This window comes from Cynoglossus semilaevis, chromosome 6, assembly GCF_000523025.1.
Source record: "Cynoglossus semilaevis isolate Cse_v1.0 chromosome 6, Cse_v1.0, whole genome shotgun sequence".
NCBI lineage: Eukaryota > Metazoa > Chordata > Actinopteri > Pleuronectiformes > Cynoglossidae > Cynoglossus > Cynoglossus semilaevis.
Genome location: NC_024312.1, coordinates 18,701,797 through 18,729,546, shown reverse-complemented (window position 1 = coordinate 18,729,546; position 27,750 = coordinate 18,701,797). Strand labels below are relative to the sequence as shown.

The 27,750-nt window shown below is 41.1% G+C and overlaps 2 protein-coding genes across 9 annotated transcripts; one reads left to right on the top strand and one right to left on the bottom strand.

Annotated features, from left to right (window-relative positions):
- Positions 1-181: 181 nt before the first annotated feature.
- Positions 182-27,750, bottom strand: LOC103380538 (FYVE, RhoGEF and PH domain-containing protein 6-like). 5 transcript variants are annotated; one of them, XM_008312552.3, is made up of 23 exons: positions 20,204-20,314; positions 15,772-15,935; positions 15,362-15,629; positions 11,706-13,626; positions 9,454-9,634; positions 9,238-9,305; positions 8,884-8,914; positions 6,279-6,430; positions 5,100-5,256; positions 4,875-4,962; positions 4,141-4,191; positions 3,976-4,034; positions 3,802-3,873; positions 2,813-2,881; positions 2,592-2,675; positions 2,430-2,509; positions 2,239-2,341; positions 1,853-1,999; positions 1,622-1,727; positions 1,378-1,472; positions 1,161-1,295; positions 927-1,066; positions 182-835 (listed from the first exon to the last, which is right to left on the bottom strand). In XM_008312552.3, the coding sequence occupies exons 3-23, from the start codon at positions 15,369-15,371 to the stop codon at positions 799-801; spliced, it is 3,786 nt and encodes a 1,261-aa protein (XP_008310774.1). In that variant the 5' UTR covers positions 15,372-15,629; positions 15,772-15,935; positions 20,204-20,314; the 3' UTR covers positions 182-798. The 5 variants fall into 5 exon arrangements, with proteins under 5 accessions (XP_008310774.1, XP_008310775.1, XP_016888744.1 ...); XM_008312553.3 differs by having other exon boundaries at positions 15,362-15,620; XM_017033255.2 differs by lacking the exon at positions 20,204-20,314 and adding an exon at positions 27,549-27,750 and having other exon boundaries at positions 15,362-15,935.
- Positions 19,259-27,097, top strand: LOC103380537 (methionine aminopeptidase 2-like). Of its 4 annotated transcripts, XM_025056545.1 has the most exons (11): positions 19,259-19,547; positions 20,240-20,353; positions 20,630-20,692; positions 21,472-21,574; positions 22,297-22,458; positions 22,550-22,770; positions 23,651-23,745; positions 24,194-24,290; positions 24,382-24,485; positions 26,166-26,281; positions 26,401-27,097. In XM_025056545.1, exons 1-11 carry the CDS (start codon positions 19,394-19,396, stop codon positions 26,651-26,653), a joined length of 1,482 nt encoding a protein of 493 aa, XP_024912313.1. In that variant the 5' UTR covers positions 19,259-19,393; the 3' UTR covers positions 26,654-27,097. The 4 variants fall into 4 exon arrangements, with proteins under 4 accessions (XP_024912313.1, XP_024912314.1, XP_024912315.1 ...); XM_025056546.1 differs by lacking the exon at positions 20,630-20,692; XM_025056547.1 differs by lacking the exon at positions 20,630-20,692 and having other exon boundaries at positions 19,265-19,547; positions 22,589-22,770.

The window sequence follows — 27,750 nt, the reverse complement described above, 5'->3', positions numbered from 1 at the left end:
CATTAAATTTAGATTAGATTTAGATTGTTTCATTGCACAATACTGTATTTAATATTATCAGTAACATTAGTTTAATTTACATTTTAGAAATTGTATTTCAATTCAATGCATGATTGTGTGCTTATTATTTAAACAACAGATGCAAACAAAACAACATTTATTACATGTAAATCAACAGATGCAAAACAAAACAACATTTATTACATGTAAAATTAAGCCGTAAAAAACGCTACTCATATGTACATTTCAGTTAAAATTATAATTTTTTACAAATTTAGACTTGTGTAGAAAATTTATGTGCAGTTATTTTGATGCAGTTGTGCTATTAACCGAGAATAAATCCCAACATATGCAACATACAATGCTTATTCTACAAGCACGGTGAGAGTAGAACATTTTTCTGTACAATCCAATTTAAAGGGGTTTGAAAACAACAGAAAAAATGCAGGGATGTTTTTTAGCAACAACAACTTATATGATAACATCATATTTTGTTGAAATAAAGGCAGGGGTTTATCCGAAAAATATGTTGTGCTAATGAGCTCCAAGAAGATTACCATGGAGTTAAAGAGACACATTTCAAATGTTAAAGGTATTTTTGATGGAACAGATTTACTTTGATATATCACGGCACAGCTCTATGCAAGTGCTTAACAATGTGAATATACAGTTTATAAGTTGAAAAATATGTATGTACTAAAGTTAAATCAAATGTACAATATATACTTCTAGCAGCACTAACATAAAACAAAAGAGTTTGTAAAAGTTAAGACATCAAATGTACACATTTTAAATATGTTACAGTATAGTGGCTTCTTTGAATGAGTCGATCCATCTGGGGAAAAATAATAACAAACAATTACAGAAAATATAATTATTGCCATTGCATGTAAGTATGAGGTATAAAGTCCCCCAATATACTGTACCTCTGGGCTGTCTGAATGTCATCGGCTTTAAATCTGTAGTAAAGTGTGTGTTTGTGGTAGAGCCTGAACTGCAGTTTCTGAGATGAATCTTCTTTCAACACCAATCCCAACAGAGGCTGACTCTCTAGGGCGGCGACATCCTTCGTGAAGAAAAGGTTTAAAGACGGTTAAAGACGGTCATACATGTCTTAAAACAGTGATCGTAAGAAGTTGTACCGCTAAATGAGCATTCACCTCACTTGCTGCATACACGTACAGGACTTTGTCCTTAATGACAAACCACAGCCTCTTGCCTTGCTTCTTATTACCCTTGGACTTGAGAAGATGGAGATAACCACTAATGGTAGAGTTGTCTGTGTTTGCGGACACCTAAAACACAAAGCACAAAAAACAAATGACATTTCCCGTCATGAAAAGAAAGATGTCCTAAGCAGGAAACAGTGTGAGCCACCTCTTTGAGTGCGGCAGGTATTTTCTTCTGCTTCCTGGAAAAGGGAAAGGCAGTTTTGCTCCCAGGAGACACCACTGCGGATTGTGAGGTTTCACCTGATGAACAGAAAAAAAATGCAGGGATTAGACACAGAATAGTGCACCCATGGTGTCACAGACTTTTTTTCTTCTTTTTTTGTTTACAATAAATAATAAATATAACAGTTTTCTGTCCGTGTAATAAAATGTTTGAAAGTCAATCTTACTCTTTTGCTGCTGAAAGACATGGAAACACTGGTCGCACACACGTGCCAACTGGTTCTTCAGATATCTAAGGCGGTGTTTGTGGGATGAACAGGACTGACACACCACCTGATAAGGGAACAGTGATCAGTCATCAAGGAAATGGACATACCTAATTATCTGTCTCTTAGATATTCTATGTAAAATGACAAAAACATTTTTTTCAACACATCAGTTGATTTGGTCCACTTTACTTTTCCACAGGCTCTGCAGTGGTGTCTCCTCCAAGTCAGGGAGAACTCACAGGTGCAGATCATACACATAGTGGTCCGCAGGTCAGGGATCCATATTGGGGCCTTGGATCCCAGTGGACCCGCAGCATCTGGGTCCTGAGAATCATCCTAGAAATGTAGAAACACAAACATTAGCATTTCTGCTCATACATTAGCATTCGTATAGACTATAAAAACGATGGGGCTTGATTTTTAGCTAATTGTTTATATTTGTATGGGGCTTGATTTTTTGATTTTTAGCTAATTGTTTATATTTGTCATGGGGCTTGATTTTTTAGATTTTTAGCTAATTGTTTATATTTGAAAAAACAAGTATTCACTGTAGGTTGTATCTCTGTGTACTGTACCTCTTCAAAAGGTTTTCCAGGTATGAAACTAATCTTCTTTTTAGTGAATTCATCAATGGCTGTGGAAATGGCCTCCAGCCAATCATCTCGCTCTGTAGCTGAACTGCAGGAAGAGGAAACAAGAAGTTCATGACAAAACTTTGTTCAAATACCTGAATTAAAAAGAACTAACTCCGTTATATGAAGATTACCTGGCGTAGAGAATAAAGGAGCGTTCCACACTCTCGATGTTGAGCTCATTCTGATAGGCCTCCTGATTTGGTTTGCAAACCTGGAATTCGTTTCACAGTTAGCTGTGTTGACATTACGTCAACTGTGGATGGAAAATACACCAAGAAATGAGAAGTTCTCACCTTCATCCCTGCCAGAGACAGCATGTTGTTTAGCTTATACTGGCCTGACTGAACTGGAGTGGTGTACAGCAGCATATCGTTAAACTACAGGGGAAAATAACACATTGTACAACGTTGTGTCACTTCTGATCCATCAAAGAGACGTCTGGGCACAATAAAATCTGTTTGTTTTTATGATCATATTACAATGGCAGGAATTGAAAAAGTGGGCTGTGTCATACCAGAAAGAACATTCTGGGTTGCATGATCTTCCTCGACAGCTTCATCAGGATGCCCTCCTTCAGAAAGGACTAAAGGGAAAAAAACCAAGATAGAAGAAAAAAGACAGCAAGTTTACTATTTATTGAGACACATTGTTATTTCCTTAGAATATAAAGAGACAATGAAGCACTTGTATAATAAAAGTTTGAATTAGTATTTCTGGGATTGGCTCCAGTCCTACATGACGCTCAATTATTATATCTGGGATTGGCTCCAGTCCTACATGACCCTGAAAAGGATTAAGCCAGGGGTGTCAAACTCATCTTCACCGGGGGCCACATTAGCAATACAGTTCCTCTTCAAGGGTCAGTTGTAAATGGAAGACTGTATAGATAAGGGGTTCCCAACCCCTGGTCTGCGGACCAGCACCAGTCCATAGGTCATTTGGTACCAGGCCGCAGTGGGACACAGTGAAAAAATGTACTTAATATTTACTGATTTATTTAATTTAAAGAAAATCCCATCATATCCATTTACTTTATTCATTGAAAGATATTCTGGCAATATTTTAAAATAAAGGGTCATTCAGACTCTGTTACAAACAGAATAGAGTCTAAAAGATGTTTTATTTTGAAAATGTAATGATCCTTTAATGCTCAGTACCTTGCTACCAGTCTGTAGTAACAGCTGGTACTGACCAGTCCATGGAACAAAAAAGGTTGGGTTTCTGGGCAATTGATTATTATTTGATTGATTATAAAAACTTTTAATTTCTTAGGTTAAGAAACTCTGCTGCATGGACTTTAAAAAATGCTTTTTAAGCTCCTGTGGGCCACACGAAACGGCTTGGCGGGCCACATTTGGCCCCCGGGCCTTGAGTTTGACACGTATGGATTAAGCGTTAGAATATAAATGAATGAATATATCTCAGGTCTTACCCTCCCAGGCTGGACTATCTCATGGTGTTAAGCGATAGAATATAAATTAATGAATATATCTCAGGTCTTACCCTCCCAGGCTGGACTATCTCATGGTGTCCTTTTAGACTGCCCTGCACCTGGATCAGTTTTTGAAATTTATCCTGATATTAAAAATGAAAAAAGAAACAAAAAAAAAACAGGGATCAGCACCTTGTTTGGAACATTTAGGTTTCATTTTCTGATTGTAATGCCTGTATTCATACCCCTTGTTTGATAATGTCGTTAGCATGATTGGCAACCTCTTTCACCAAAGCCAGCGCAGCTGAGTGGAGAGAAAACATTTGTATGAATAATGTACCATACATGTACACTACAACACAAATCCAATCCACCGACACGATCCTCTGTCATGTGTGGTCTTGTTTTACCTTGTGTGTCCTTGTAGTCAGCTGAATGTTCAGACAAGTTTTTCAGATAATCTTAAAAAACAAAAAGAAGTACTTTAGGTTTTGAAACTTAGGGTTCTAAGTGTTCCTCAGTGTATGAATTCCTAAATCCACAACCCAGATAATAAGTTCTACACGTTCTTGTATCATTGTTCAGGCCAACGGCTCGGGATTTGCATTCTTTACATTCACTGAGGGATCAGCCCTCAATAATAACCAATATTAGACTCATGACAACATAATCTCTTATGGTATGTTTATGTAACCATTGTGTAACTAATGTCAATTAAAGTAGTCACCTGGAGTGCTGTGGTATTTATAGTGTTATTTCCCTCCCTCCCCAGCATGTGGTGCTATAAAACCTATTGGCGTGACATCATGGTACAATACTGTTACGTTATATAAGTGAACCCTCAACAAGGTCAAAGCATTTTTACAAGGAAGAGAGTAATTAATTTAGCTTCAGCTAAACCTTTTATTTATCATTTCTGTGTCTATACATCAATGATTTATACGGTAGAAATAAAAAAGAACAGCTCTTGTCCTATAACGTCAAGATGTAACTACTCCTCTTGTCCCACCAGAGGGCAGCATACCTACAACTACCCATCACAAGCTGGTAAAACATGCAATCGAGCAGGGCTAAAACTACCAGAACAAACGGGGTTTTAATAAAAGCACGTCTGTGACTTAATGGTGTGGTAAAACAGAAGTACCTGTGAGCAGCAGCTGATACTGAGGAATCCTCTGAATAGGCTTTAGCAGGTAGTGCTTCAGCGCTAAGCCAGCGCAGCGTGGAGTGGCCTTAAACACAAAGCCGCAAGTTTTATAAAGGACAACACATATACGTGCATAAATAAGGAAGTTTCATTTGGCCCACAGTGACATTCCCTCCCTACCCAGACAGAGAAAACAGGTCAAACAAGCGCCGTTAAATTCACCTCAAATTCACGCACTACAGCTGCGAACGCCGGGTTCCTCTTACACTGCTCTTCCAGTAGAGCCACATTCTTGTCAAACTCGCGGATGTATGTGGAGTACATCTTCAGGTACGGACCCTTCTTCAGGAAAATGTCTGCAATCTGTGTATTCTCCTCCCTGTACACAGAATATAATGTCAGTATGTTCTGTATGTGACACTAAAACGTTTTGACATAATATCACATGACAATTGGGGCAGGGTATGGGGGTTCACGGGCTGGAATTGGCCCGCAGGCCGGGAGTTTGACGCCCATGATTTAGAGCATACGTGTCAAACTCAAGGCCCGGGGGCCAAATGTGGGCCGCCAAGCCGTTTCGTGTGGCCCGCAGAAGCTCAAAAAGCATTTTTTAAAGTCCATGCAACAGAGTTTCTTAACGTAAGAAATTAAAAGTTTTTATAATCAATAAGCTCAAAAAGCATTTTTTAAAGTCCATGCAACAGAGTTTCTTAACCTAAGAAATTAAACGTTTTTATAATCAATCAAATAATAATCAATTGTAGAAACATGTATAAGTCTTTTATGGAGTAGTTACATCTATACCAGCGGTACCCAACCTTTTTTGTTCCATGGACTGGTCAGTACCACATGTTACTACAGACTGGTAGCAAGGTACTGAGCATCGAAGGATTATTAAATTTGATTCAAAATAAAACATCTTTGAGACTCTATTCTGTTTGTAACAGAGTCTGAATGACCTATTATTTTTAAATATTGCCAGAATATCTTTCAATGAAGATGGGATTTTCTTTGAATGAAGTAAATTAGTAAAAATTAAGTACATTTTTTCACTGTGTCCCACTGCGGCCCGGTACCACATGACCTATGGACTGGTACTTTTCCGGGTGGTTCCCCAACAGTGAGACAAGACCACCTTGTCTTGTTACCACCTAAAACTGAACGAGTGACCTCTTAACACTCCTCCACTATGTCAGCCAGGCATAACTAATAGTAGAATTATGAATTTTTGGCAACAAAACCCCCATGTTAGACCATGGCCCTATAAAGAGTGTTTAGGTTGGTTTATCAAAAAGTTATTAAAAACAAACAAAGAGATAAAATGTCCAGGGAAATTTGGACACGATTCATCATTATGAATGATCACAAACGTCAAAGCCCACGTTAAAGATGTTGTCGTACCATGTGGCCAGTCTCAGCCTCAGCTCCTTGAGCAGGTCCTGGTTCAGTTCAAAGAGTTGAGGGAGGGAATAGAGGATCTGGCTGAGGAGACGTTCCTCTATGACAGGTTTTCCATTCTGATGAGCTGCTTTAGACACTGCATCACGAAAGTCCTTTTAGGGAAGACAATTGAACAAATATTAGCTGATTAATTACAGGAAAAACAAAAGCTCAGGACTCACTTAACAATCAGGACAGAAGCGGCCATTTCTGTTTCTGACGACATGGACAACATTTCTGCTTGGTTTAAGGGGAAACACAGTAAATAAAACCAGCTGGGCAGCTGGGAGAGATCTCCTGTGGTTCACGTGTGTCGTCTCTTTCTTCTGCAAATGCTGACAGTGGACGAGGTGGGTCGGAAGATATGAGAAACAGTCGGGTTGATTCATACCTTCAGGGGACTGTATCAAACCTATGAACCATCAGTAAAATATTTAACATTACAGTCAAGCTAACTACTCAACTCGTTCTAATTACGATCTCTGATCCTGCTTACTGTTCGCCTCTCTAATGTATTTGCATAAGGTATTATGCCATTGACTATTACTGCTCAATTTATGCCTGTTTAAGTAGCTTTTTCTTGTTGTTTTTATATTTTCTCGTGAGGACATGAAGAAGATCTGAAAGGACACTTTGAATGAAACCTATGTGAGGACATGAAGAAGATCTTGAATGAAACCTGTTATTTGTATTAGTAGTAGTAGTTTCTAATTGACGTTATTAGTATTAGTAGTAGTAGTTTCTAATTGACTGCTTGTGTACAAACCCTTCAGTACTAACTAGGGGTGTTGATATTTGTCTTATCCCTCCTGTACTGCATGAATACCAGTTGGTGCAGTACCAACAGCGTGTAGAGTATTAGCTGGACTATCCGTTTACTGGAAGTCGGCTGAAAGTCTGGCTTAGATGAATGAACACACACTAAGTCATCCCCACATTCTTGCTGCGACTGTTCCTCATTACTGGACCCCACTCACCCTCACCAGCTCAACTACTTCCTGTCTGGTCAGCACTTGTGACTCAGTCCTACTATGAGTGTTTTTTTTTTTTTAATGACCTCAGTGTTTCCAAATATCTGCGCTCATCGGATCCCATAAAGGACCTTTCAGTTAAAATAAACACTAGCTTACACCCCCGCGCCACACCGGCTCATATGACAGTATGAGTACTTTGATATATTTCACAATACAACGGTGTAATGCTTTCCTTTTGCATACTCTGTACACTGTATGATCATACTGTGCGGTGCAAACGTTTTAGACAGGGGTTGACGGTACAAAACAAAACGTCTCTCTTTTCAAGTGTTTCACACTTACGTAGTAAACTGAAATGTCTTTCTCAACAACATTAAACCTTTTGTAGGCAGTTTGGAGGTAATTCGGTAATACGTTTAAGAAAATTAATTAAAATGTGGTTTTCAGCCCACTTCCTAAGAACTGTTACTGGTTGAGTCACCCCCTGGAGCCAGATAACACGCCGGTTTACTGCTGGTCTCTGGTCCACTATTTCGGAGCCACTGATTCTTGTCTCTGCAGGCTTTGGTTCCCATGTTGCAGCTGTAATGTCTAATGTCTAAACCTAACGCCACCGTGAGGCCTGCACCAGTGGTTTTGTGAGCAATGCTTCGACAGCCATTAAATGGATAATCCTCCTGAAGCTTCGCACGCACAGGACATTCTTGGTTCCCACAAAATTAACCACAATATCGTGGCACTGCTGCCAGCTGTACAGTAAATACATTTGTCTTGAAAAGTTCCAAAAGTGAAGGCCCGTAAATAGCAAAGGGGAACTCCACTGTCTGCAAACAGAGTTCAGTTGGAATTGAAGGCTCTGGAAAAAACTGCTTCTCACCCATTTTACAACATCAGATAACAATTTCTGAGTGCATCGTGGTCTTTCTCAAATCTGTACCGTACGATCCTATTTAGATGATAACAGAAGATAAAGCAGAGTAGACTATTTTGAAGCTTCAGTCAAGGACCTTTTTAAAAAGCATTATGCTATTAGGTTCTAGGAATATGTACTCCTCTTTGTATCACTAATATCCCAACTGGTCATTTCTGTCCATTACCAGGATGTAATTGTTATTATGTAATAATGCTCAAAAGGACAGATTTACCCAGTGATTATTGTCCTGACACAATAATAACACGGCACACCGCGGTGACTGTGCGACTGTGAGTAATGATCAAATTCTGAAGAGAGTAATTCTGAAGAGAGACAACAGTAGTCGAATTGAGTGTAATTCTGAAGAGAGACAACAGTAGTCTATTGAAGTCTGGATTGAAGTGTGGTCTTGTTATCTGTTCACGCTGCCGCTGAAGTTGGGGAAACAGTGTGTGAGGAATGTGGACGACACCGAGGGAACTGGGTCAGCGCACAGTCTGAACCGCAGCGGTTTCCAAAATGAAACACATGTGGAGAATGTGGGCTGCCACCACCTGAAGGAGCACTGAATAAAATATAAACAGAAGCGACGGCAGCCTGCGCTCTTATCTCAACAAACAGGCGGCCTGTCTTTGCGTGTGGAGAGACATAATAGAGGCTGATGAGCGGGTGGACTTACGACATGAAGCAGCCTCAGGACGTCGACGAACCTAGACACCAGCACACAGACAGAAATTAGACGTGACGAGGAAAATATAGCGATTAAAAACAGTGATTCCTGCAAGTATTCATCACAAACAGATTTAGTTTTGCGGACCAAAGAAACACTCATACTTAAGGTCAATTTAAAGTATCCACTTAATCCTGCATGTTGTTTGACTGGGGGACTAAACCATCACTATCATTTGCAGCCGAGAATCAAACTGGTTATCTGTGAGTGCTAACCATTCTTCTCCCAAGTAGCCCAAAAAAAAAATATTTAGGGCAAAACACAAACGACATTGTTTTTGCAATAATGGACTGGAGTTCTTACACACTCTCTGAGCTCATGATTTCAGCAGCGATGTAATGAATCTTTGTCTTTTTCTGTCCAATCTCACTCTGAAAGACAGAATGCAGAACAGAAAGACATTCAGGGCTGATTACGTTTTCAAAACGTAGTTTAATATTTAAACTCGTCGTCAATATTCTCAGTTATTGTGTTCTCACCTCTCTGTCTTGATGTTCTCAATAGTTATTGTGTTCTCACCTCTCTGTCTTCCGGCTGCTCAGCATCTCCTTTACTTGAGACAGAGCTGCTGTCCTTCTCATCGTCCTCAGCTGAGGACCAAGTGTTTGTCCCAAAATCATGGTCGTCTTCGTCAAAGTCCTCGTTATCGTCATCTGAAGGACCAATGCCTACGGGCATCGCTCCGTCATGGACGGAGACTCTGTCGAATAGAAGACATGGAGGTGTAAGAACATAGACTATACACACACACGCACGAGTAAACACACCTCGTTACGTTAAGTTTAATCTAAATCTGTCCAGGCTAACTATTGCAGAAACTGTCACAGTGCACATGCAGAAATGCAGTTGATAGGCAAAATGAATGCTTTTTTTTTTAAAGACAGTGAACGCAGCACACTGTGACTCACCATAAGTCATTCAAATTCACATGATCACATTGGAAAGAAGGTTCCAAAAAAAAAAAATCAGGTTGTTATTTATGGAAGAGGGAGAAAAGATTAATAGGGTTAAAAGTAAAATTTCAAAAAAACCTCACACAAGCATTTTATCTGTGGTTTTCTTTTTGTCACTACAGCATTTTTTCATGCCGTGACCAAGAGAGGGAGTCATAAAAAGGGTACACAGGGGAAAAGGAACAAATCTAGACAAAAATAGACTATCACAGATCATCATCTTAGTCTAAAGCTGACACATAACTATTCTTTATCAACGTTCTCTTTGTTGGTTTAATTTTGAGGCCAGAAAGTGTCAAAAACCGCACAACCCCCCGGTGGACTTTAGATGAAACAGCACCTGCAGCAAACACACCATAGCTGACTTTTCTCTTTTATGAGCTGGTGAACACGGTTTGAACATTAGGGGAAAGTTTCTGTTTTTAACTGAGGTGGTGAGAAAAGTCTAGGGCAGGGTTCATCCCGCGGGGTATGTTCTAAATATAAAACTAGTCAACAAGATGGTCAAAAATTATACCGTTACTGTGCCCCTTGGATCAATTACACTCGCAGTGATATTCAAATGAGTGCAATGACGATGGTAAGAAGAGTGTCTACTACTGTATGTCCCAGAACTGATTATTATTACATTGTTCAGGAGCTCTGTATTAAAATAGTAGCTCTCCGTATTACTAGGTGCCCTTGAAGTAGCTCTCACTTTCAAACAGGTTGGTGACCCCTGGTCTAGGGAAGTAGCTCAATATTAACATTTAAATCAAACATTAATGTGAGACAGAACTGAACGTCCTTGTAGTATGTATTTACCAGACCACGAGACCAATTCAGAAACCCCAGTGCAGTTAAAAAAAAAAAAGATATTAATAATTATTTCAAACTTTATTTGAAACCTTGTCTGTTGTTGTTAGAACTATTCTTTACCCTAACATGTATATTCTTACATTCACTAACTCTTGTAGTGGTTTGTCTTCCTGACACGTGTCCACTCTCTGCAGATGCACAAATTAAAACAGACTACCTGTCAAACTCCCCGGACAGGAATCTGTAGCAATAGACAACGGCTTTGTTTATGTGTGGCGTCAGAATGAGGCCTACTGCAGCTGAAGACATTTCGGTGTGACACGCTTCACTTTGATCCAGTAATACACTCTTTTTCAACACCGGATCTGACAATTTAAAGTAGCTTCAGGTGTTTTCCTCAACGCAATGATCTCTTTTTTTTGTATCTTCTAATTTCAGCTACTCGTTGCAGGGGTCGTCCCAGCAGATCTGGTCACTCTCTCTACACACATTCTAAATCACAGGTCAACAAGTGGTTCACACTTGTTAAAGATAGTGCAGGTGGTCGTATAAGTTGAAATTCACAATAAATTTAACAAGTGGTTCACAACCCAGTCAGGATCCGCAAAGATAGTGCAGGCGGTCGTATAAGTTGAAATTCACAATAAATATTTTACCTGCTACTGTGTGTGTATTTCATCTGTTAGAATGGAGAAACATGTTTGAAATACGTGTGTGTATTTCAGCTAGAGTTAGAATGGAGAAACATGTTTGAAATAGTTATTAATTAATATCTGCATACCAATGTAATGAATCCCAATTTCTTGCAAAAAAATATTCTAATTCTATACTGTTGAATCCATGCTAGCTGGTCCTGGAAAACTCTAAAGACCCTGCTGTTATTACTGTCCTTCTGTCACTCATGCTGTACTGTCCATTACAATTACTGTCACTAATGCTGTACTGTCCATTACTTTGACCTCAGCTGTTTGACATATACTCCATGCTTCAGTTAAAGGCCGTGATGGAGCCCTGGTCTACCTTTCTGTTGGGGTTTGACCCAGTTGTGTTCCAGTGCTTTTCTCGTAGGACATGTACGGCTCCTGCTCCTCGTAAATCCCCTCGTCGTTGTACATTTGGCAGGCTGCGGGTGGTGAGAGGAAAGCACGAGGAAACATCTCCCCCACCTCAATGTTCATGTAGTCAGGGATCTCCTCATAGTGACGCACGTTCTCATAGAGAAGCTCGTCGTCTCCATCCACACTCTGCTCTATTCCAATAAGAGGGCAGGAGAATTTCCGTTGGCTCCTGAGCGGCTCCTTCTGATCGTCAGTACTGTGGTCAAGGTCACACGCGGATCCGTCCGTCCCCTGTCCTCCTTTAGCTTTAAGTTTAGGCAGCTTCTTCACAGACAGCTTCAAGTCCAAGAGTTTGCGGAAAGAGTTTTTCCTTTGTCCTTCAGAGGTGATCAGGTCAGCACCAGAGAAGGACTTGGCTCTCTTTTTACCCAGACTGGAGCGGGAAGATTTGACAAGTCCAGGTGTGTGATGGTTCTTGCTTGTTTTCTCCTGCGGAGGCAAAGGCAGCTCCCTCGTCGTTCTCTCCTTCGAACAACAGTCTGTTCTCAAAGGCTCATCCAGTTTCTCTTTAAAGCCTGTCGATCCGTTTGCTTTCCCCTCGGAAAATCCCTCCTTCTGAGCGAATCTTGACAGGCTGTTGTCTTTCCACGGAAGCTCTGGGACTGACTTGTTCTCTGCTGCCATGCTGACGACAGGCTGAGGCTGAGTGGTCTCCTCTGCCTGGTCCAGCCAACTCTGAGATAAAGCCGCATGCTTGGAGTGGCTGTAGACTCCCTCCTGGTCTTTCCGCCCTTCCGTGTGCTTGTCCACCTCTTCTTCGTCATCCTCATCAACTGATACGCCCATCTCTTGACTGTTGATGTCCAAGCCCAGATCTTCCTCCTCCACGTCCTTTGAATGTATCTCACTTGGCACTTGGAAAGAGGGAGGTGGTAAAACCTCCTTCTTGGGTGGAGAGGCTGTAGGTGCCGAGGCCCTCAACGCAGCCAGAACAATCAGCTCAGTGTTTTCATAGGCAGGTACACTGACAGATAGGGGTGAACTGTCCTTCCCCTCTGATGGCACCTTCGCCTCGCTGACGTTAACACCCCTCCCTTCCTGCCTCGTAACATCTTCCCTCCCCGTCTCCACCTTTTCCTGAAGAGCAAGACCAGATGGTCTGGGTTTCCGAGGCACGGGCAGAGGTTTTGGATTTGCTGGTGTAGGTCGGGACACACAAGGTGTTTGCTCAAAGGCAAGAGTGTCTCCCTTTGGCCTTTGACCAATGAGACATTGAGGTATGATGTTGTCATTTGCTTCATCGCTCCATGTTCTTCTAGCCAAACACTGCCCCCCATTCACTCCAGAGCTAGAGACGTGGAATTGTGGGCTCGAATATTTGTCCGACTCAGGAGTCCCTCGTAGAGGTTTATGGTTATTGAGGTTGGTGTTGGTAAAGGCCTCAGTGCCTTGAAGGTCCTGGGAAATCCTTTGGCCGTTTTCATGTCTCACTGTTTTCAACTGGTTCTCCACTTTGTCTCTGGCAGCTGCCGTGTTCCTAAAGCACTGACACCTTTCCAGGCTACATAGACAAATAGGAATGATATAGTCCCAGTCTGGCTTCTTGTTTTCTTGTGTTCCATTTTGGGAGTTGAGAAGTCCAACGCCATGCAGGGTTTCTGTTACAGATTTTTGAAGGAGGCTCTTTGAGGGGATGGCTCTGGATTCCACTGCAGGTGTGAGTTTGGTGGGGCAAGGTTTGGGAGCCAGCACTGGTTTGGACAGTCTAGATGTCCCAGGTGATGGGAGAGAAAGACCATCTATTCTGGGGGTGGAGGGAGACAGCCCCGGCCTCTGAGGGTTCACCAGCTTTGGTTTAGGAGCCAGAGGTGGCTTGTGCATATCTGAGGAGAGGAAACAAACACGAGGTTAAGTCAAAAAAGTTTAAAAACAGGGGTTATGATTTCGAAAAGTACGTGTAGAGACTTCAGTAGTGACCTGGGCACATCTTAGAATTAAAAATGTAGTCCGATGGAAATAATCTTTCAGAATTTTTTTGACTTACTCTCTACATTTTCGAGACCTATAGTAATTTAATTCATTCAATCCCGGTCATCTAGTACCAACTGGCTGAACTAATATCAGACAGGATTGAGTAAATGACTGATTGAAGATGAAGAAACTGTATTTTCTTCAAGGATTTCTGTTTATTGTATTTTCAAAGGCTTGATTTAATTGGTTTATTTAAATCTGGAACTCTTTTAATCTATTTAAAGATCTAAAACTAATCCAAACCAAGTGACAGCTTAGTGTTACATTTCATTGAAGTACTAAAACCCCACAGAGGGCTCGAGGGCGGGGGGGTCACATGTCTCATGACATGTTGTTTGCCACTGTAAACACCGGCTCAGTAATCCAGCTAATGGACAAACAAATGAAGGACGGAGAGTGGGAGTGAGATGCTGCAGAGATCCTGAAAAACAGTCACGACGGACAAACAATCTGTTTAAACTATTGGCCTAAAATCTTGTGTTGTGGTGCAAGAAATGCTGACGTGATGACATGTTAATAGTTGTTTTTCCCCCATCAGCATAAATGCATATTTTTAGACTGTGTAAGAAAGAGGGTAACACCAAAACATCTGCAAGTCTGCAACATGACGGTCATACCAAACAACACAGAAGTGTTGGTTTGTTTCAAAACACGAGTCACTATGGTGTTAATTATTAACACGCATTGGTACAAGTGTCAAGTACATCCAACAATAGTCAACTTAAAACACGTGGCCCCAGAACCCAAAAAAAAAACTACACGGTGAGAAGGTTTTCATGTCATTGTTCTGGTTTGTTGGGTTTTTTTTTCTTTCAAAAAAAAAAAAAAAAAAAAACCTGATTAAACTTGTGTTTATATACTTTTTCATGACACAGAGGTAGGTTCACTTCTGGTTTCAATCTGATTCCATCTTGACAAAGCTGTATTTCTCATAAAACAAATATCTCCTTCCTGGTATTCTTTAAATACTGAAACAGGTGTTTGTGACATTACTCACACATGACTTCTCTTAAGACAATGTCAGGTATTCAACCATGGGTGAGGACCGAGTTGAAATAGTAATTACTGCTGTACCTATTCATCCCAGATGAAATATTTTACTTAAACAAAAACCGCATTAATGTGTTGTTGTTGTAAAACAGGGTCAACAACGTCGCTAATGACACTGCTGACAATGTTGAATTGATTGCAGCATAATGGCGCATTCACAATGAAGGCACTGATATGAACGAGGACATAACTATACTAACTAACTGGTGTAAACGTAGGGCAAGTGTTAAGAAATTGGTGTGAATTTTCGTCTGTCTGGTAAAAGCACAGCAGTGTTCCAGTGTGTAGTGGGCGGGAAGGCATTTTAGTTTCACCACCGGCAACAACAAAGTTAGAGCTGGTCCTATACACAATCACAATCACGGGAATCATCATTGTAAGGACACTGCAATTCAACATGTCGAAATGACCATTTAATATTTTAGTTAAAACTCGAACAAGGCTTCTGTCCCGTATGAACTGAGCATTTGGCCAAATGAAGAATCCTGTGAAAAATTATCAGGGTTTATTAAAGAGAAGTCCAGAAACAAACTTTACCTGAGTTCATGTTGTTCCCTCCTGTCGCTTCTCTTCGGTCACTTGCTGTGTTGCCGCCGCAGCGCCATCAAACCATTGATTGTGTGTGAATCCGACTCTTATCAATCACGTTTCAAAACTCGTCATTTTCTTCGTTTGTTTGAGTCAAAAATCCTAATCATCCTCCGGGTAGACGCACCGGCTCTGACTGTTGCTACTGATCTCGGCGCCGCTGCTGCTGCCTGTTTTCACGTGGGTTGTGTGGTTCACCAAACGTCCGCTAGAGGTCCTCACAGCAGTCACAGTCAGTTTAATAATATCCCAGAAAACCAAGAGTAAATATAAAATAAATGCAACGTTTCCCACTGTGTCCGATAGAAAAATAACTATCAATATTATCAATATTAAATAAAGAATATTTGCCAACCTACCTTAAAACATTATAATGTCTATTTTCTATAAAATACGCTTTCACGCCCATGCTATTTCACATACGTCATAGTTAGTTATATTAACAACACTTCCGTGACTGAGAGCTGATATCATGGTGTTTGAGGAGGAAGTTGAGATCAGCAGATCTGACATCAGTTCAACTCTAAAGGAAAAAGAGGCAAAACAACGACATCATTATTCACATTATTATTATTATTTAATATATAATATTATAATTTCAATTAGTTCATAGTTATCATCACCATCACCATTCTCGTCATTTTCCTCCCAGTCAAAATTGTGGACTGTATATGACGTTTTTCGCAGCTGTTACTTATTTTAAAAATCCCTACATTTTCTACCTCGGTGTTTCCTAACCTTTTTTGAGACAAGGCACATATTTACTATTCAGAAAAATTGAAGCTTTATATCAGTCATTCAGTCAGTCTTACGTCTCTCTTAGATTTTGCTTTTCCACTGAAGCAGACAGTGAGACATCATTGTCTATTTTTAAATGATGTATTTTCACAGTTGTGTGCTTTTTTTTAGATGGAGGCCTGTGCATTAGCCATAACAATGCTGGACAACAAAACTATAAACTTGAACCGAACTTTTTCTCTGATATTGCATTCCCTAAGCTCAGTCATTTGTGTAATATTTTAAAGATATCTGCTTACTGAGCATTATTACAAAGAAGAGCCCGTCACGGTTCACCACAGCATTGTGATATTTACTTTCCGCGGCACAAGGCGTATTAAGTCATGTGATAGTTTATAGTTTTATGTTTCACGAGTGTTAGGGTTTTAGGGTTAGTGTCTGTGTGGGCGAAATTCCAGTCAGTCATTCAGTCTCCAACCACTGAAAGTTGTATATAAAAACAATGGTCTATCGTTGACGTCTGTTTGAGTTAGAGAGTAAAGAGCGAAATGCTTACTTTAGGAGAAACAAAAATGCAGAAGTTCAGAGATGTTTCAGTAATTCATAAATGTTCTTCGTTTCTCATCACAATTCTGTCAAAAGATCTCTTCAGTAATTCATAAATGTTCTCATCACAATTCTGTCAAAAGATCTTTAAACGGTCCAACGGCTTTCACTTCTGACAAAAATCACTGCTGCCCCCTAGTGGTACTCAGAAAACTCACAGTGAGCAGTCCCTGCAGCAGCTTTATTGGCAGCGACCACACAGCACTGCTGCAGCACAAGCACAATGGATCTATCTGGCACTGAATCCACAAAATGTATCGTGAGATTTACATATATATTTATTCTAGTTATCAGAAATAATGCAACACACAAGATAACCAATTGGAAACTATTTGTGTATGTTTATATGTAAGATGTGGATAAAATACTGCACATGTGGTTTAAATAAACTAGATCAAAAAAGGAAAAAAAGAACTACTGTCCCTTTTGTTTTGTTTTTACCAAAAAGTCAATACAGTACTTACATCTACGAGTGTGACATGATTTTGTACTCGTTTCTCTGTCTTGTAAAGTTGCCCTACAGTGTGTGTGATGTGAATGGCACAGCCTGATTCTAACTCAGTATCTAGAAGCTGTGCGATCGTATTCACACAGCGAGGAAGCCAACAGCGTTGGTGTCAGTGTGATGCTGCAGTGCAGGAGGAAGCAGCGAATAACTGTAGAGCCGTGCATCAAGTCCGGACCCTGCAGATGATTGTCGAGTCAAAAACAAAACACTAATGCACTAACTGTTTCTGCCGTGATGGATAGTCATTATAGATTAGCATCTTCGTTGAACGATATTGCAAGCTACAAATATTGACTTAGTTGTTGCCTTTTGGAGGGTAAACACATCCTTTGTTTTGTTTTGTTTTTTTCAGTCCAGTCCAGTTTTCAGTCCAGTACAATGCTATGGAAAATTCTCTTGGCTGGACAGGTTTTTTAAAGCTTGCAATCAGGTGGGTGTAGAGAGAACAGGGTTGTTTGCTTCTACGGCCAAGATCTCACCGGAGCATCTGCTGTACTGAAGGACACCTGACACCTAGAGGAGAGGAGGAGGTCACTCAGAAATGACTCCGTAAACCGGGTGACATCGCTGACACCGAACAAGATCCTGATGCGGCTGCTCAATAACGTTGCGTGCACAAGATGGGGGTAATACTTTGTATTGCTGTTTTTTTTTCCCGCTTCACTGAACTACTCCAAACATCATCAGCCATTCGGATTAGCCTGTAGGCTCACTGTTATTTCCATTTGCTCTTCATGCTTTAATAATTTATTCACAGCAGGCAGTCCGATCCCAGCTGTTAAAACAAAACAACTTGTTCAACATGTATTCCACAAACGCCAGAAAGGTTGTGTTCACTAACTGTGAGAATGCGAGTACGCCGAGCTGCATGATAATAATCCTGCCAGGGTGTTTTAGCATCTCCGCTGAAGTTTCTTCTAGCTCCCTGCTGACATGACTCCAGCTTCCGCTATATCACTGCTGACGGCTCCTGCAGCCCCTCTACCGCTCTGAAATCTGGAGGACCTCCTGGCGCTGCACTGACACCTGCCATACATCATCATTTGCAAGGTGCACAGTAAAATATAGAAGCAAGCCACTTTGTTCTATACAAAGCAGAACACCGAGGGCATTAGCAGAAAGAGAAAAGCTCGTAAACCAAAGAACCAAAGAAAGGGTTTATATAAAGCAGGGCTCCTCGTAAATGGTTGTGAAAACGGACCCAGACTTGGCACTCTCTCCGCTTCTTCAGTAGAGATGTTACAGCACTAAATGTTCCTCGTTCATTAAAGCTGTCAAATAATTCAAACAATTGACCTGATTAAACACAAGGTAGTAATTGTAACCAGTGGAATAAGACGCAATCTGACAAGAGAAGACTGCAGCCAACCCCAGCTGTCCACAGGCCAGGACGGGGGTCCAACCTGGTCAGATCACCAGTGGCCACATACTGTATAAAGACAGAAGACCATTCACTGTCTCACTCTCACATGTGGTCAAATTAAAGATTTGTGTAAATCCATGGTTACATGCAGTATAATGATGAAAAAGTATGTATATATACGTGCTTACACCTTATACACTGTACTCTTATTAAGGCAAATTAGTCAAGAGGATATGTTCCTGTCAATGCTTGGTACACTAACACGGGCCAGTGTAGTGTCCAGCGAGCCCTAAATGTTTCTCTTTTTCCCCTCCCTCTTATCGTTCCTTACTCATTTATTATATACATTATCTTTTTTCATGTGGTGGGCTTTTTGGCCCAGGACCTTAAATACGCCAGCACCGCCACTGATCACACGCTACAGTTAATTACGGCTAAACTACACAAGGCAAAATGTCGAAATATTGGATGTTATTCTGATCAGCAGCCACTCAAACTTCCGCACAACCGCACATGGAGTGTGTTGCTCACGTTCCTAAATGTAGTTTTTTACTCTTCTGGACAAAGGATGGAGAGGAGGAGGAGCTGACTCCTCTTCCCTGTGGCGGTGGAGTCAGGTTATTTCACAGTGAGGCTCCTCCAGCAGCAGCAGCAGCAGCAGCAGCAGCATCACTGGCTGCTCTGCCTCCAACACACTTCCGTGCTCTGACCACAGGAGGCTCCCGCTGCTTCTATGCGTCACTTCAGCTCGTAGTAGACGCTGATCATGGCGGAGCCGCAGCCGCAGCCGCAGCCGCAGCAATCTGAGCTCCAACTTCTCAACGGCGACGAGCTGACCGAGGAGAAGGAGGACGCGGACGCTCCAGAGTCGGCGAAGAGACGGAGGAGAAAGAAGAAGAAGTGTAAGACCTGCGCACCAGGTAAGAGGCTGAACTTTTCAACGGTTGAGAAAGCGGTTCCAGGAGCATCAGCGGGTGGGGGGGGGGGGGGGGGGGGACAGAAGAGTTTGTCACCCAGTAATATTACTACAGTTAGTCCGGATGTCTGAGTAGAAGAACGAACAAAAATAGGAAATAATCCTCAATCGACAGCATAAAGAAGAAAAAAAAATCTGAATCGTTAAAAGATGTATAAAACCAAACATTTATAAATACATTTTATACTCTTAAAATTTGGTCCGACAATAATGATTCTTTTTGTTATGGTCACGTGGTTTCCCCCTTTTAGTCACCTATGTGCATTCACTTTGTCCATACAATACAGACCACATATGAATTGAGTTTAGAAAATGATAAGATATCTGTAATTCATGAGATATATTTTTTAATTTTTTTTTCTATTTTTAGAAAAGCGGTATTATTCCATATGCAAAGCCTTTTCCATCAAATAAAAAAAATTTCAATTTTAGTGCAGTTATAAAAATCCATGGGACACAAACACACCTGCAGAACGTTGACTACTATGATATCAACATTTTTTAACAAGGTTAAAGACGGGTTTTTGATGCACCATTTTAACATGACACTTGGCCTTCTTAATGTGTGATGCGTGCGCGTGTGTGCGTGTGTTCACTCACAAATGCATACATGCACGCCGCTGTGTGACTTTGCAGCAGGGACAAACGATGCCGAGGGTGATGCTGAAAGTGTGGCCGACGTGGCAAAGCAGTTGGAGCGAACCTTGCAAACACTGGAGGAGAAAGAGAGGGAGGAGGACGGAGAAGAAGGTAAATCCTCACCACTAACACCCCCATCATCATCAATATTACCATCTTCATCATCTTCCTGTGCTGCAGTGGCATCGGTGCCAAACTTCCAAGTGCTCGGTGAAATGCAGCTGGTTCTATAGCTGCATTGAAAGATCCCGTCACCACCAACATCATCACGCACCCCCCGCCCCCTTCCTTTTTTTTGTCTTAGTAGAACACTGGGATTTGTGCCCGAGCTTCTGTCGATAACTCCTACTTCGCAAACTGCACTGAAACTAATGATGCTTTCAACAGATGCGGATGAGGGAGAGAACTCGAGCGGAAAGAAGAAGAAGAGGAAGAAGAAGAAGAAAGGACGTAAGGCTTCACCGCAGCGGTGCTGCATCTTCGCGGTTCACGCAGATCAATCGGACTGATTAAATGAAACTCACATCTACTGTAGGCGGAAAAGAGGAAAAACAGAGGCCACGGCTGGAATCACAGCATCAGTGGTTTTAATCAACTCACTGTGCAAAGGCTCTGATTGAAACCCGCTCTAAATCAGCAGCAGCGAAATGACCTTATTGACCACCCGAGCAGGCAGGACTGACAGGAAGGAGGACGAGGAGGAGGTCGAAGGGGTGACTGACAGAGTTACGCCCTCAGTAAAGAAACTACAACTGTTGTATGGCCTGAAAACATCGGCTTCTATTCATGTTAATATTTACCATATAAGTCAACAACGAAGACAAAGAAACTTATTATACATTTATTATGAACTTATTTTACTTGTTATATCATTTAAACTTACATTTTTGAGTGTCCTCAAAATATAATGACCAATGCTGTGCAACATTGAAATGACGAATTTATTGTGAGGCACTAACACGGCTTGATTTGATAATTGGGAATAATAATAATTTTTTTAAAAAAATCACAATTTACCAAAATGCCAACTGAGAGAATCAGTATCTATTTCTACGTAGGTAAAACATTTAGAGGTCGCAGACAGAAACCCTGTAATACTTTTTTTTTTTTTTCCGCACACGATTTCTATTTTGGGTTATTGCTCGGGTTATTGCTTCGTGAAAACTGCAAGGATAACTTTGTGTTTTCTTTCCTCCCTCTGCATCTCCGTCTCTTTATCTGGGCCACAGTGAAGGGACAGACTGACCCTCCCTCAGTCCCCATTTATGAGCTGTATCCCAGTGGAGAATTTCCGAAGGGAGAAGAGTGTGAATACCCCCCATCGAAAGACGGGTGTGTGACCTCCACGTTTGTACTGGGAACACACCGTGGTACAGGTTGTACACGGTGTGGTGTACCAAATATTTATTCAACTCTGCGCCGCACCTATTTATATATTGGAAATCCACAATATGGCCTATTTAAATGTGAAAACGCAGCAGCGTGCTCTCATCACCTTGTTTCTCCCACTTGACACTGACTTGCGCAAATGTTTTCACTTTCAAACTGCCCGAACTTACTGTTGCACTTCTATATACGTTCATATATGTACATATATATGCATGTATAAACTGTACATATATATTCTGTATATACGTATATATATGTATATCCATACATATACTGTATATACATATATACAAACACATATATATATATATATATATTAGCACTGTTAAATATTTCCTATACTAGGCAGTGGTGACTTAGTGGTTAAGGAAGTGGTTTCAGGTTCGAGTCCACCAGCTGTCAAGTGACCACTGTGGTGCTCTGAGCATGACACTGTTCAATTTGGTGAGCTGTGTCACAATGACAAGGAGTTCACTTTCCTTCCTTCCTGTTTCTAGCATAGACCATATTCTATGCGAACATCTTTATTCAAATGTAAATCTACCGCATTTGCACTTCTACTTTGAGGCATTTCACTGCTCTGTTCCTGTGACAAGAGCGGGGAATCTCATTCAATTCAAACCAAAAATTTCAACAACATTTTCTGTCTGCCCTCCCTCCCTCAGGCGCAGTGCAGCATGGCGGACAACCAGTGAAGAGAAGCAGGCACTGGACAGGGCCAACGAGGAAATGTGGAGTGATTTCAGGCAAGCAGCCGAGGCGCATCGACAAGTGCGCGCTTACGTCAGGAGCTGGATCAAACCGGGGATGACCATGATTGACATCTGGTAAGACTTTTGCTGGACTGATGTTGAAATGACTGAGAACTGTTCCCCGGTGCTCCGTCAGTCCTGACAGCGGTCTTATTGTTTTTGTCAGTAATTGTTCCCCTGTTCCCGCTCTCTATGGCTTTGGCAGTGAGAAGCTGGAGGACTGCTCCAGGAAACTCATCAATGAAAATGGACTGGGGGCCGGCCTGGCCTTCCCCACAGGCTGCTCCATCAACCACTGTGCTGCCCACTACACCCCTAATGCAGGAGACCCCACCGTGCTGCGCTATGATGATGTCTGCAAAATCGACTTTGGAACTCACATCAACGGTGAGCACTTACTGGCACTTTTTTTTTATTTTTTTTTTATGATTTTGGTGGATTTCCATGGTTTTTTACACTTCTGGCATTTTCTACGACATGGTAAAATGATGATCGCAGTAAAATCCCTGCTGTCTGGAATCAAATGTAGAGAGTTAATTTAGCCGTCGGTTACAATAAGTCATGCATGATTTTTTTTTTTTTATGTCTGAAAAGCATGTATTCCAAAAGTACAGTATATTGGAAATGTAAGGATTGGAAGATTCACAGATTCAAGGGGCAATTAAAGCAAACGTTGATTCGCGATGATGTTCATCAATTTGTGTAATTAATCGGACTACAATTTTTAACGCATTTTTTTACACCTGGCAGAATTACTTACATTATACTGTGTATATATATATATATATATATATATATATTCCATCCACTAATCGTAAAACACAGTCTGTAAACATGATGTAATTTAAACACCCTGTGGGGAAAAGCTTTCACTTCACCGAAGCACCTCCAGCTTAAAATACTACCTTAACGCCTGGCAAAGGTTTCTGGGTAATTCAACCTCGGGTCAGACGCAGTCTCGCTGTAGAAGTAGGTCGACGGATGTATCAAATGGATTGTGAGGAGACAGTCGACTGTATCTAATGTTTAACTATTATTGCTACATTTTTAGCCTTTAACGTCTTATCCAACCGTACAAGACTTTGCAGTCTTAATATCTAAGCTAACGTAAATTTGTTAAGCTGTGCTATGAAATATCTTACCTGAAACTGTAATCACAAAAATGCTGGTTCAATTCCTAAAGACCCCCATGTCTATTTCTGGAGTGTTTAGCGCTGAGCTCTTGCTTGTTGCTAACCCTGGTACTGTATCTGTAACGTTCTTTCAGGACGAATAATAGACTGTGCCTTCACCGTCACCTTTAACCCAAAGTATGACCGACTGCTGGAGGCAGTGAGAGACGCCACAAACACTGGCATCAAGGTAAACCCCCCCCCCCAGAATGATCACTTTATACATGTTTTTAGTTTTTAAATTGGTCAAAATAAACATAAAATAAAGTGGGGTTTTTTAACTTAAAATTTAAACACTTTAAATCTGAAATATAGTAATATACAAAATAATTTACAATATATTGTCTGTAATATATTATCATTGGGCTTACAGTTTCAAATCAAGTAGCATTTCTCGATCGACTTTTTTACTTTTTTTATTTGTCTCTAATATTTTCCAAGTATCTTTGAGGGTTTTCGATAAGTGCGATTGTTGAAAAGTACGGAGGTTCTAAAGATAAAGCTAAACTCGAATCTTCATTTGTTCGGCAAAGTTTCACATTTACATGTCTGAAGAGGCTGTTCTGACGACAACAGCGACAGAAAAGTAAGAAATCGAACCAGTGCTGGTTTTTTTTACAATGTCGTGTGTTTTACAGTGTGCAGGTATCGACGTGCGCCTGTGTGATATCGGTGAGACGATCCAGGAGGTGATGGAGTCGTACGAGGTGGAGATAGATGGGAAAACATATCAAGGTAATACGGGGGTCATTCATCATCATGTCGACGACTGCTGCTGCTGCTGCTGCTGCTTCATTAAGCCTCTGCCTGTGTGTTCTGTCGACAGTGAAGCCCGTCAGGAATCTCAACGGCCACTCTATTGGACCGTACAGGATACACTCAGGGAAGACCGTCCCTATCGTTAAAGGTGGAGAAGCCACTAGAATGGAGGTGCGTGCAGTTACCACACACTCGCAGTCACCTTCTCACCGCCACACACTTTCGGACAAAGTACGGTAAAACTGAAGTCTCTGAAATTCAAAATCTCTCTCCCCTCCGTTGGCTTTCTAATCAGGCCGTTTGAATTCTACCATCATCATTGTGAGTTAATTTGCCCGTCAGAAGTTGCACTGAGGCGTGGAGCAGCGTTCCAATATTCTTCTCTAACAGCGTTTTAATTACATCTGTAATAGAATTACCGGCCATCAGCGGCAGCAGCAGCGGCCAGAGTTAAGACTCAGGAAAATTAATCACACAGATTTAGACTCCGATTTAGACTCCCTGTCACATCACCGCAGAGAAAGGACAGCAGCAGTGGTTTTTAAGTTTGGATAACTCTGGTGAAAGGTCAGTTAAAATCGGACGCCCGGAAGTCAATATTTGCCCTTGAAATTGTCATGACTGAGACTTTTGTTGCACCTGATTATTTAGAAGTCGACATTACAGATCAAGTTCATTAGCCCAGGTAACAAAAGTTACACACACACACTGACTGTTCCTTCACATGTTCAGCTGCAGTGACTGTATTGAGGCTGATAATTGGCAAGGTGCTGTGTCAAGCTTTTTACCTGATGGTTTGCAGAACAAGGGGTTCTCTAACAGCGTTTTAATTACATCTGTAATAGAATTACCGGCCATCAGCGGCAGCAGCAGCGGCCAGAGTTAAGACTCAGGAAAATTAATCACACAGATTTAGACTCCGATTTAGACTCCCTGTCACATCACCGCAGAGAAAGGACAGCAGCAGTGGTTTTTAAGTTTAGATAACTCCCCAGAAGTCAATATTTACCCTTGAAATTGTCATGACTGAGACGTTTGTTGCACCTGATTATTTAGAAGTCGACATTACAGATCAAGTTCATTAGCCCAGGTAACAAAAGTTACACACACACACTGACTGTTCCTTCACATGTTCAGCTGCAGTGACTGTATTGAGGCTGATAATTGGCAAGGTGCTGTGTCAAGCTTTTTACCTGATGGTTTGCAGAACAAGGGGGTGGGGGGAGTGAGAGCGGTGGGCTAACTGCTGATGTGGCGGTCTTCGCCATTGTATTTTTAACCTAAGTGTTTAGGAGTAAAAGGGACATTATCCTCTTTGTGATCTCAGAGTCAGCCGGGTGTGCCGCAGGGCTGCGTTTACTCTGACTGATTATCAAACAGTGACAGAGGGCGACGCAGTGTGTTATCAGCCGTTACTGCGGGGGCTCCAACAAACAGCACTCTGCGATAGGAGATCGGAACTACCAGTGACACACAGACACACGTTTTTGGAAAAAAAAAAATGGCACAAATGTCTTTCGTGTCTGCTGACAAGTTCAGGTTTTTGATGAATTCACCGTACGGTTCTCTCTCTCTCTCTCTCTCTCTCTCTACCGCTCTGACAAAGTGGTTTGTCCTTTTGAAGCTCATGTAGCAGCAGCAGGTGAAGATAGCTAAACATAAGAACGCGCAAAGCTAAAAGTTAGCAAAAATCAATTAATGGTAATTAATTTTGATCATTAAAATGAATTGATAAATGGTTCTGGAAAGAAATACAAATCAACTAATTTTCCAGAGTTAAAAGATTGTTAGTTACACTAAGGGCAAAACCTCATATGTTTTAAATAGGAATAATCATTTCTATCCCTGCAGGAAGGTGAGGTTTATGCCATCGAGACATTTGGCAGCACCGGCAGAGGTGCAGTCTACGATGACATGGAGTGCTCACATTACATGAAAAACTTCAATGTGGGACACGTGCCAATCAGGTTTGTCCTTTCTTTATTGATTCTTTTGGACAGAAAATCTGTTATTATAACGAAAATCCCACAGTTTCTATACCGCACGTGTCACTTTGAGGTTTTTTTTATTTTTAATTGTACCGCAGACTTCCAAGGGCTAAACATCTTCTGAATGTCATCAACGAGAACTTCAGCACACTGGCTTTTTGTCGCCGCTGGCTGGACCGCCTGGGTGAGAGCAAGTACCTGATGGCACTGAAAAATCTGTGTGACCTCGGCATCATAGACCCGTATCCACCTCTGTGTGACATCAAGGGCAGCTACACGGCCCAGTATGAGCACACCATTCTACTCAGGCCCACCTGCAAAGAGGTCGTGAGCCGTGGAGACGACTACTGAGCATGCAGCAGAACCTGCTGAGAACCAGGACGAGCGCTTGAGCGCCGAGACGACACACCTCTTCAGACTGATAGAAATTATGCAACATTTCTCTGGCCAAAATTTTCACTGCTAAGAAAAAAAAGCCTTTAGGTAACTGTTAGCAAAAGAGAAAAAAAAAAAAGTTGAAATGATACTTTAATACTAAAAGGGCATACTTTTAAAAGTTTTTAGATTGTGTTAAATTAATGGGCTGCTTTTAGGAAATGCAAATAATAATAAAAAAAATCTATATATGCAAGATATTCATGCGGAATTTTTTTTTGGTTAAAACCCTAAATGCTTTTTTTATTTATAGAAATATTTCTATTTTTATTTTTTTTTTGCTGGAATTCAGTTGTAAGTTGGTTTTTATAAGAGAGAAATCCTGACAAATTGTGCATTAAATGCTGTCTCTGCACACGACCTTGATTTACTGTACTAATTTATTTAGAGGGTGTTTTGAAACACTTTGTGCCACTGGTAGTACTTTTGCTTCCCCTAGTGGTACACAGGTGAATCTATATTTTCTACATTTTCCTATTTGGCAAAACGGTGGAAGCAGAGTTAAAAAATATATATATATATATTTTTTTTTTTTAATGGCCATGTTGTTTGTTTGGCTTTTTTCAATGCACAGTACTTGCACGTAGCTGATAACGTGGAGCATAATCTACCTGGTGAAAACCCGGTAAATTGGAGAAGCCATTGCCCTAATTCATCAAAGTCTAGCGCCTATTCATTAGCCTTTCAATGCAACGCCTCTAGACAGATATGAACCAACAGTAAAGTCCAAAACAAAATATATTATCAACCGTCTATTCCTAAAGTGAAATTTACGCCACAAAATATGTTAATTATCAGATTCATTACTTACAATGGCGAGTCTTGGAGTTTCCGCTGAGCTTTGCTAATCATGCTAACATCATAGCCTACTTTCCACTTCTTTGGTGGGGGGTTTACAGCGCCTAGGCCTCCTTAGGTTGCTGCCACCTGTTGGCCTACTACAGTCATTTCAACAATTTGTTGAAGAAATTGCATCGTTTCCGGCACATTGTCACTACCTGCACGTTTTTGTT

What these genes read in the sequence shown, in the direction of transcription:
- LOC103380538 (XM_017033255.2), bottom strand. An exon ending in CTGTAGTGCGTGAATTTGAG is followed by an intron (nt 4,963 to 5,099) that starts GTGAATTTAACG and finishes TTTGTGTTTAAG; the next exon opens with GCCACTCCACGCTGCGCTGG. An exon ending in TACCTGCCGCACTCAAAGAG is followed by an intron (nt 1,296 to 1,377) that starts GTGGCTCACACT and finishes TTTGTGTTTTAG; the next exon opens with GTGTCCGCAAACACAGACAA.
- LOC103380537 (XM_025056545.1), top strand. Translation starts at nt 19,394, where the DNA reads ATGGCGGAGCCGCAGCCGCAGCCGCAGCCGCAGCAATCTGAGCTCCAA. An exon ending in ATGACCATGATTGACATCTG is followed by an intron (nt 22,459 to 22,549) that starts GTAAGACTTTTG and finishes TGTTTTTGTCAG; the next exon opens with TAATTGTTCCCCTGTTCCCG. An exon ending in AGATGGGAAAACATATCAAG is followed by an intron (nt 24,291 to 24,381) that starts GTAATACGGGGG and finishes TTCTGTCGACAG; the next exon opens with TGAAGCCCGTCAGGAATCTC.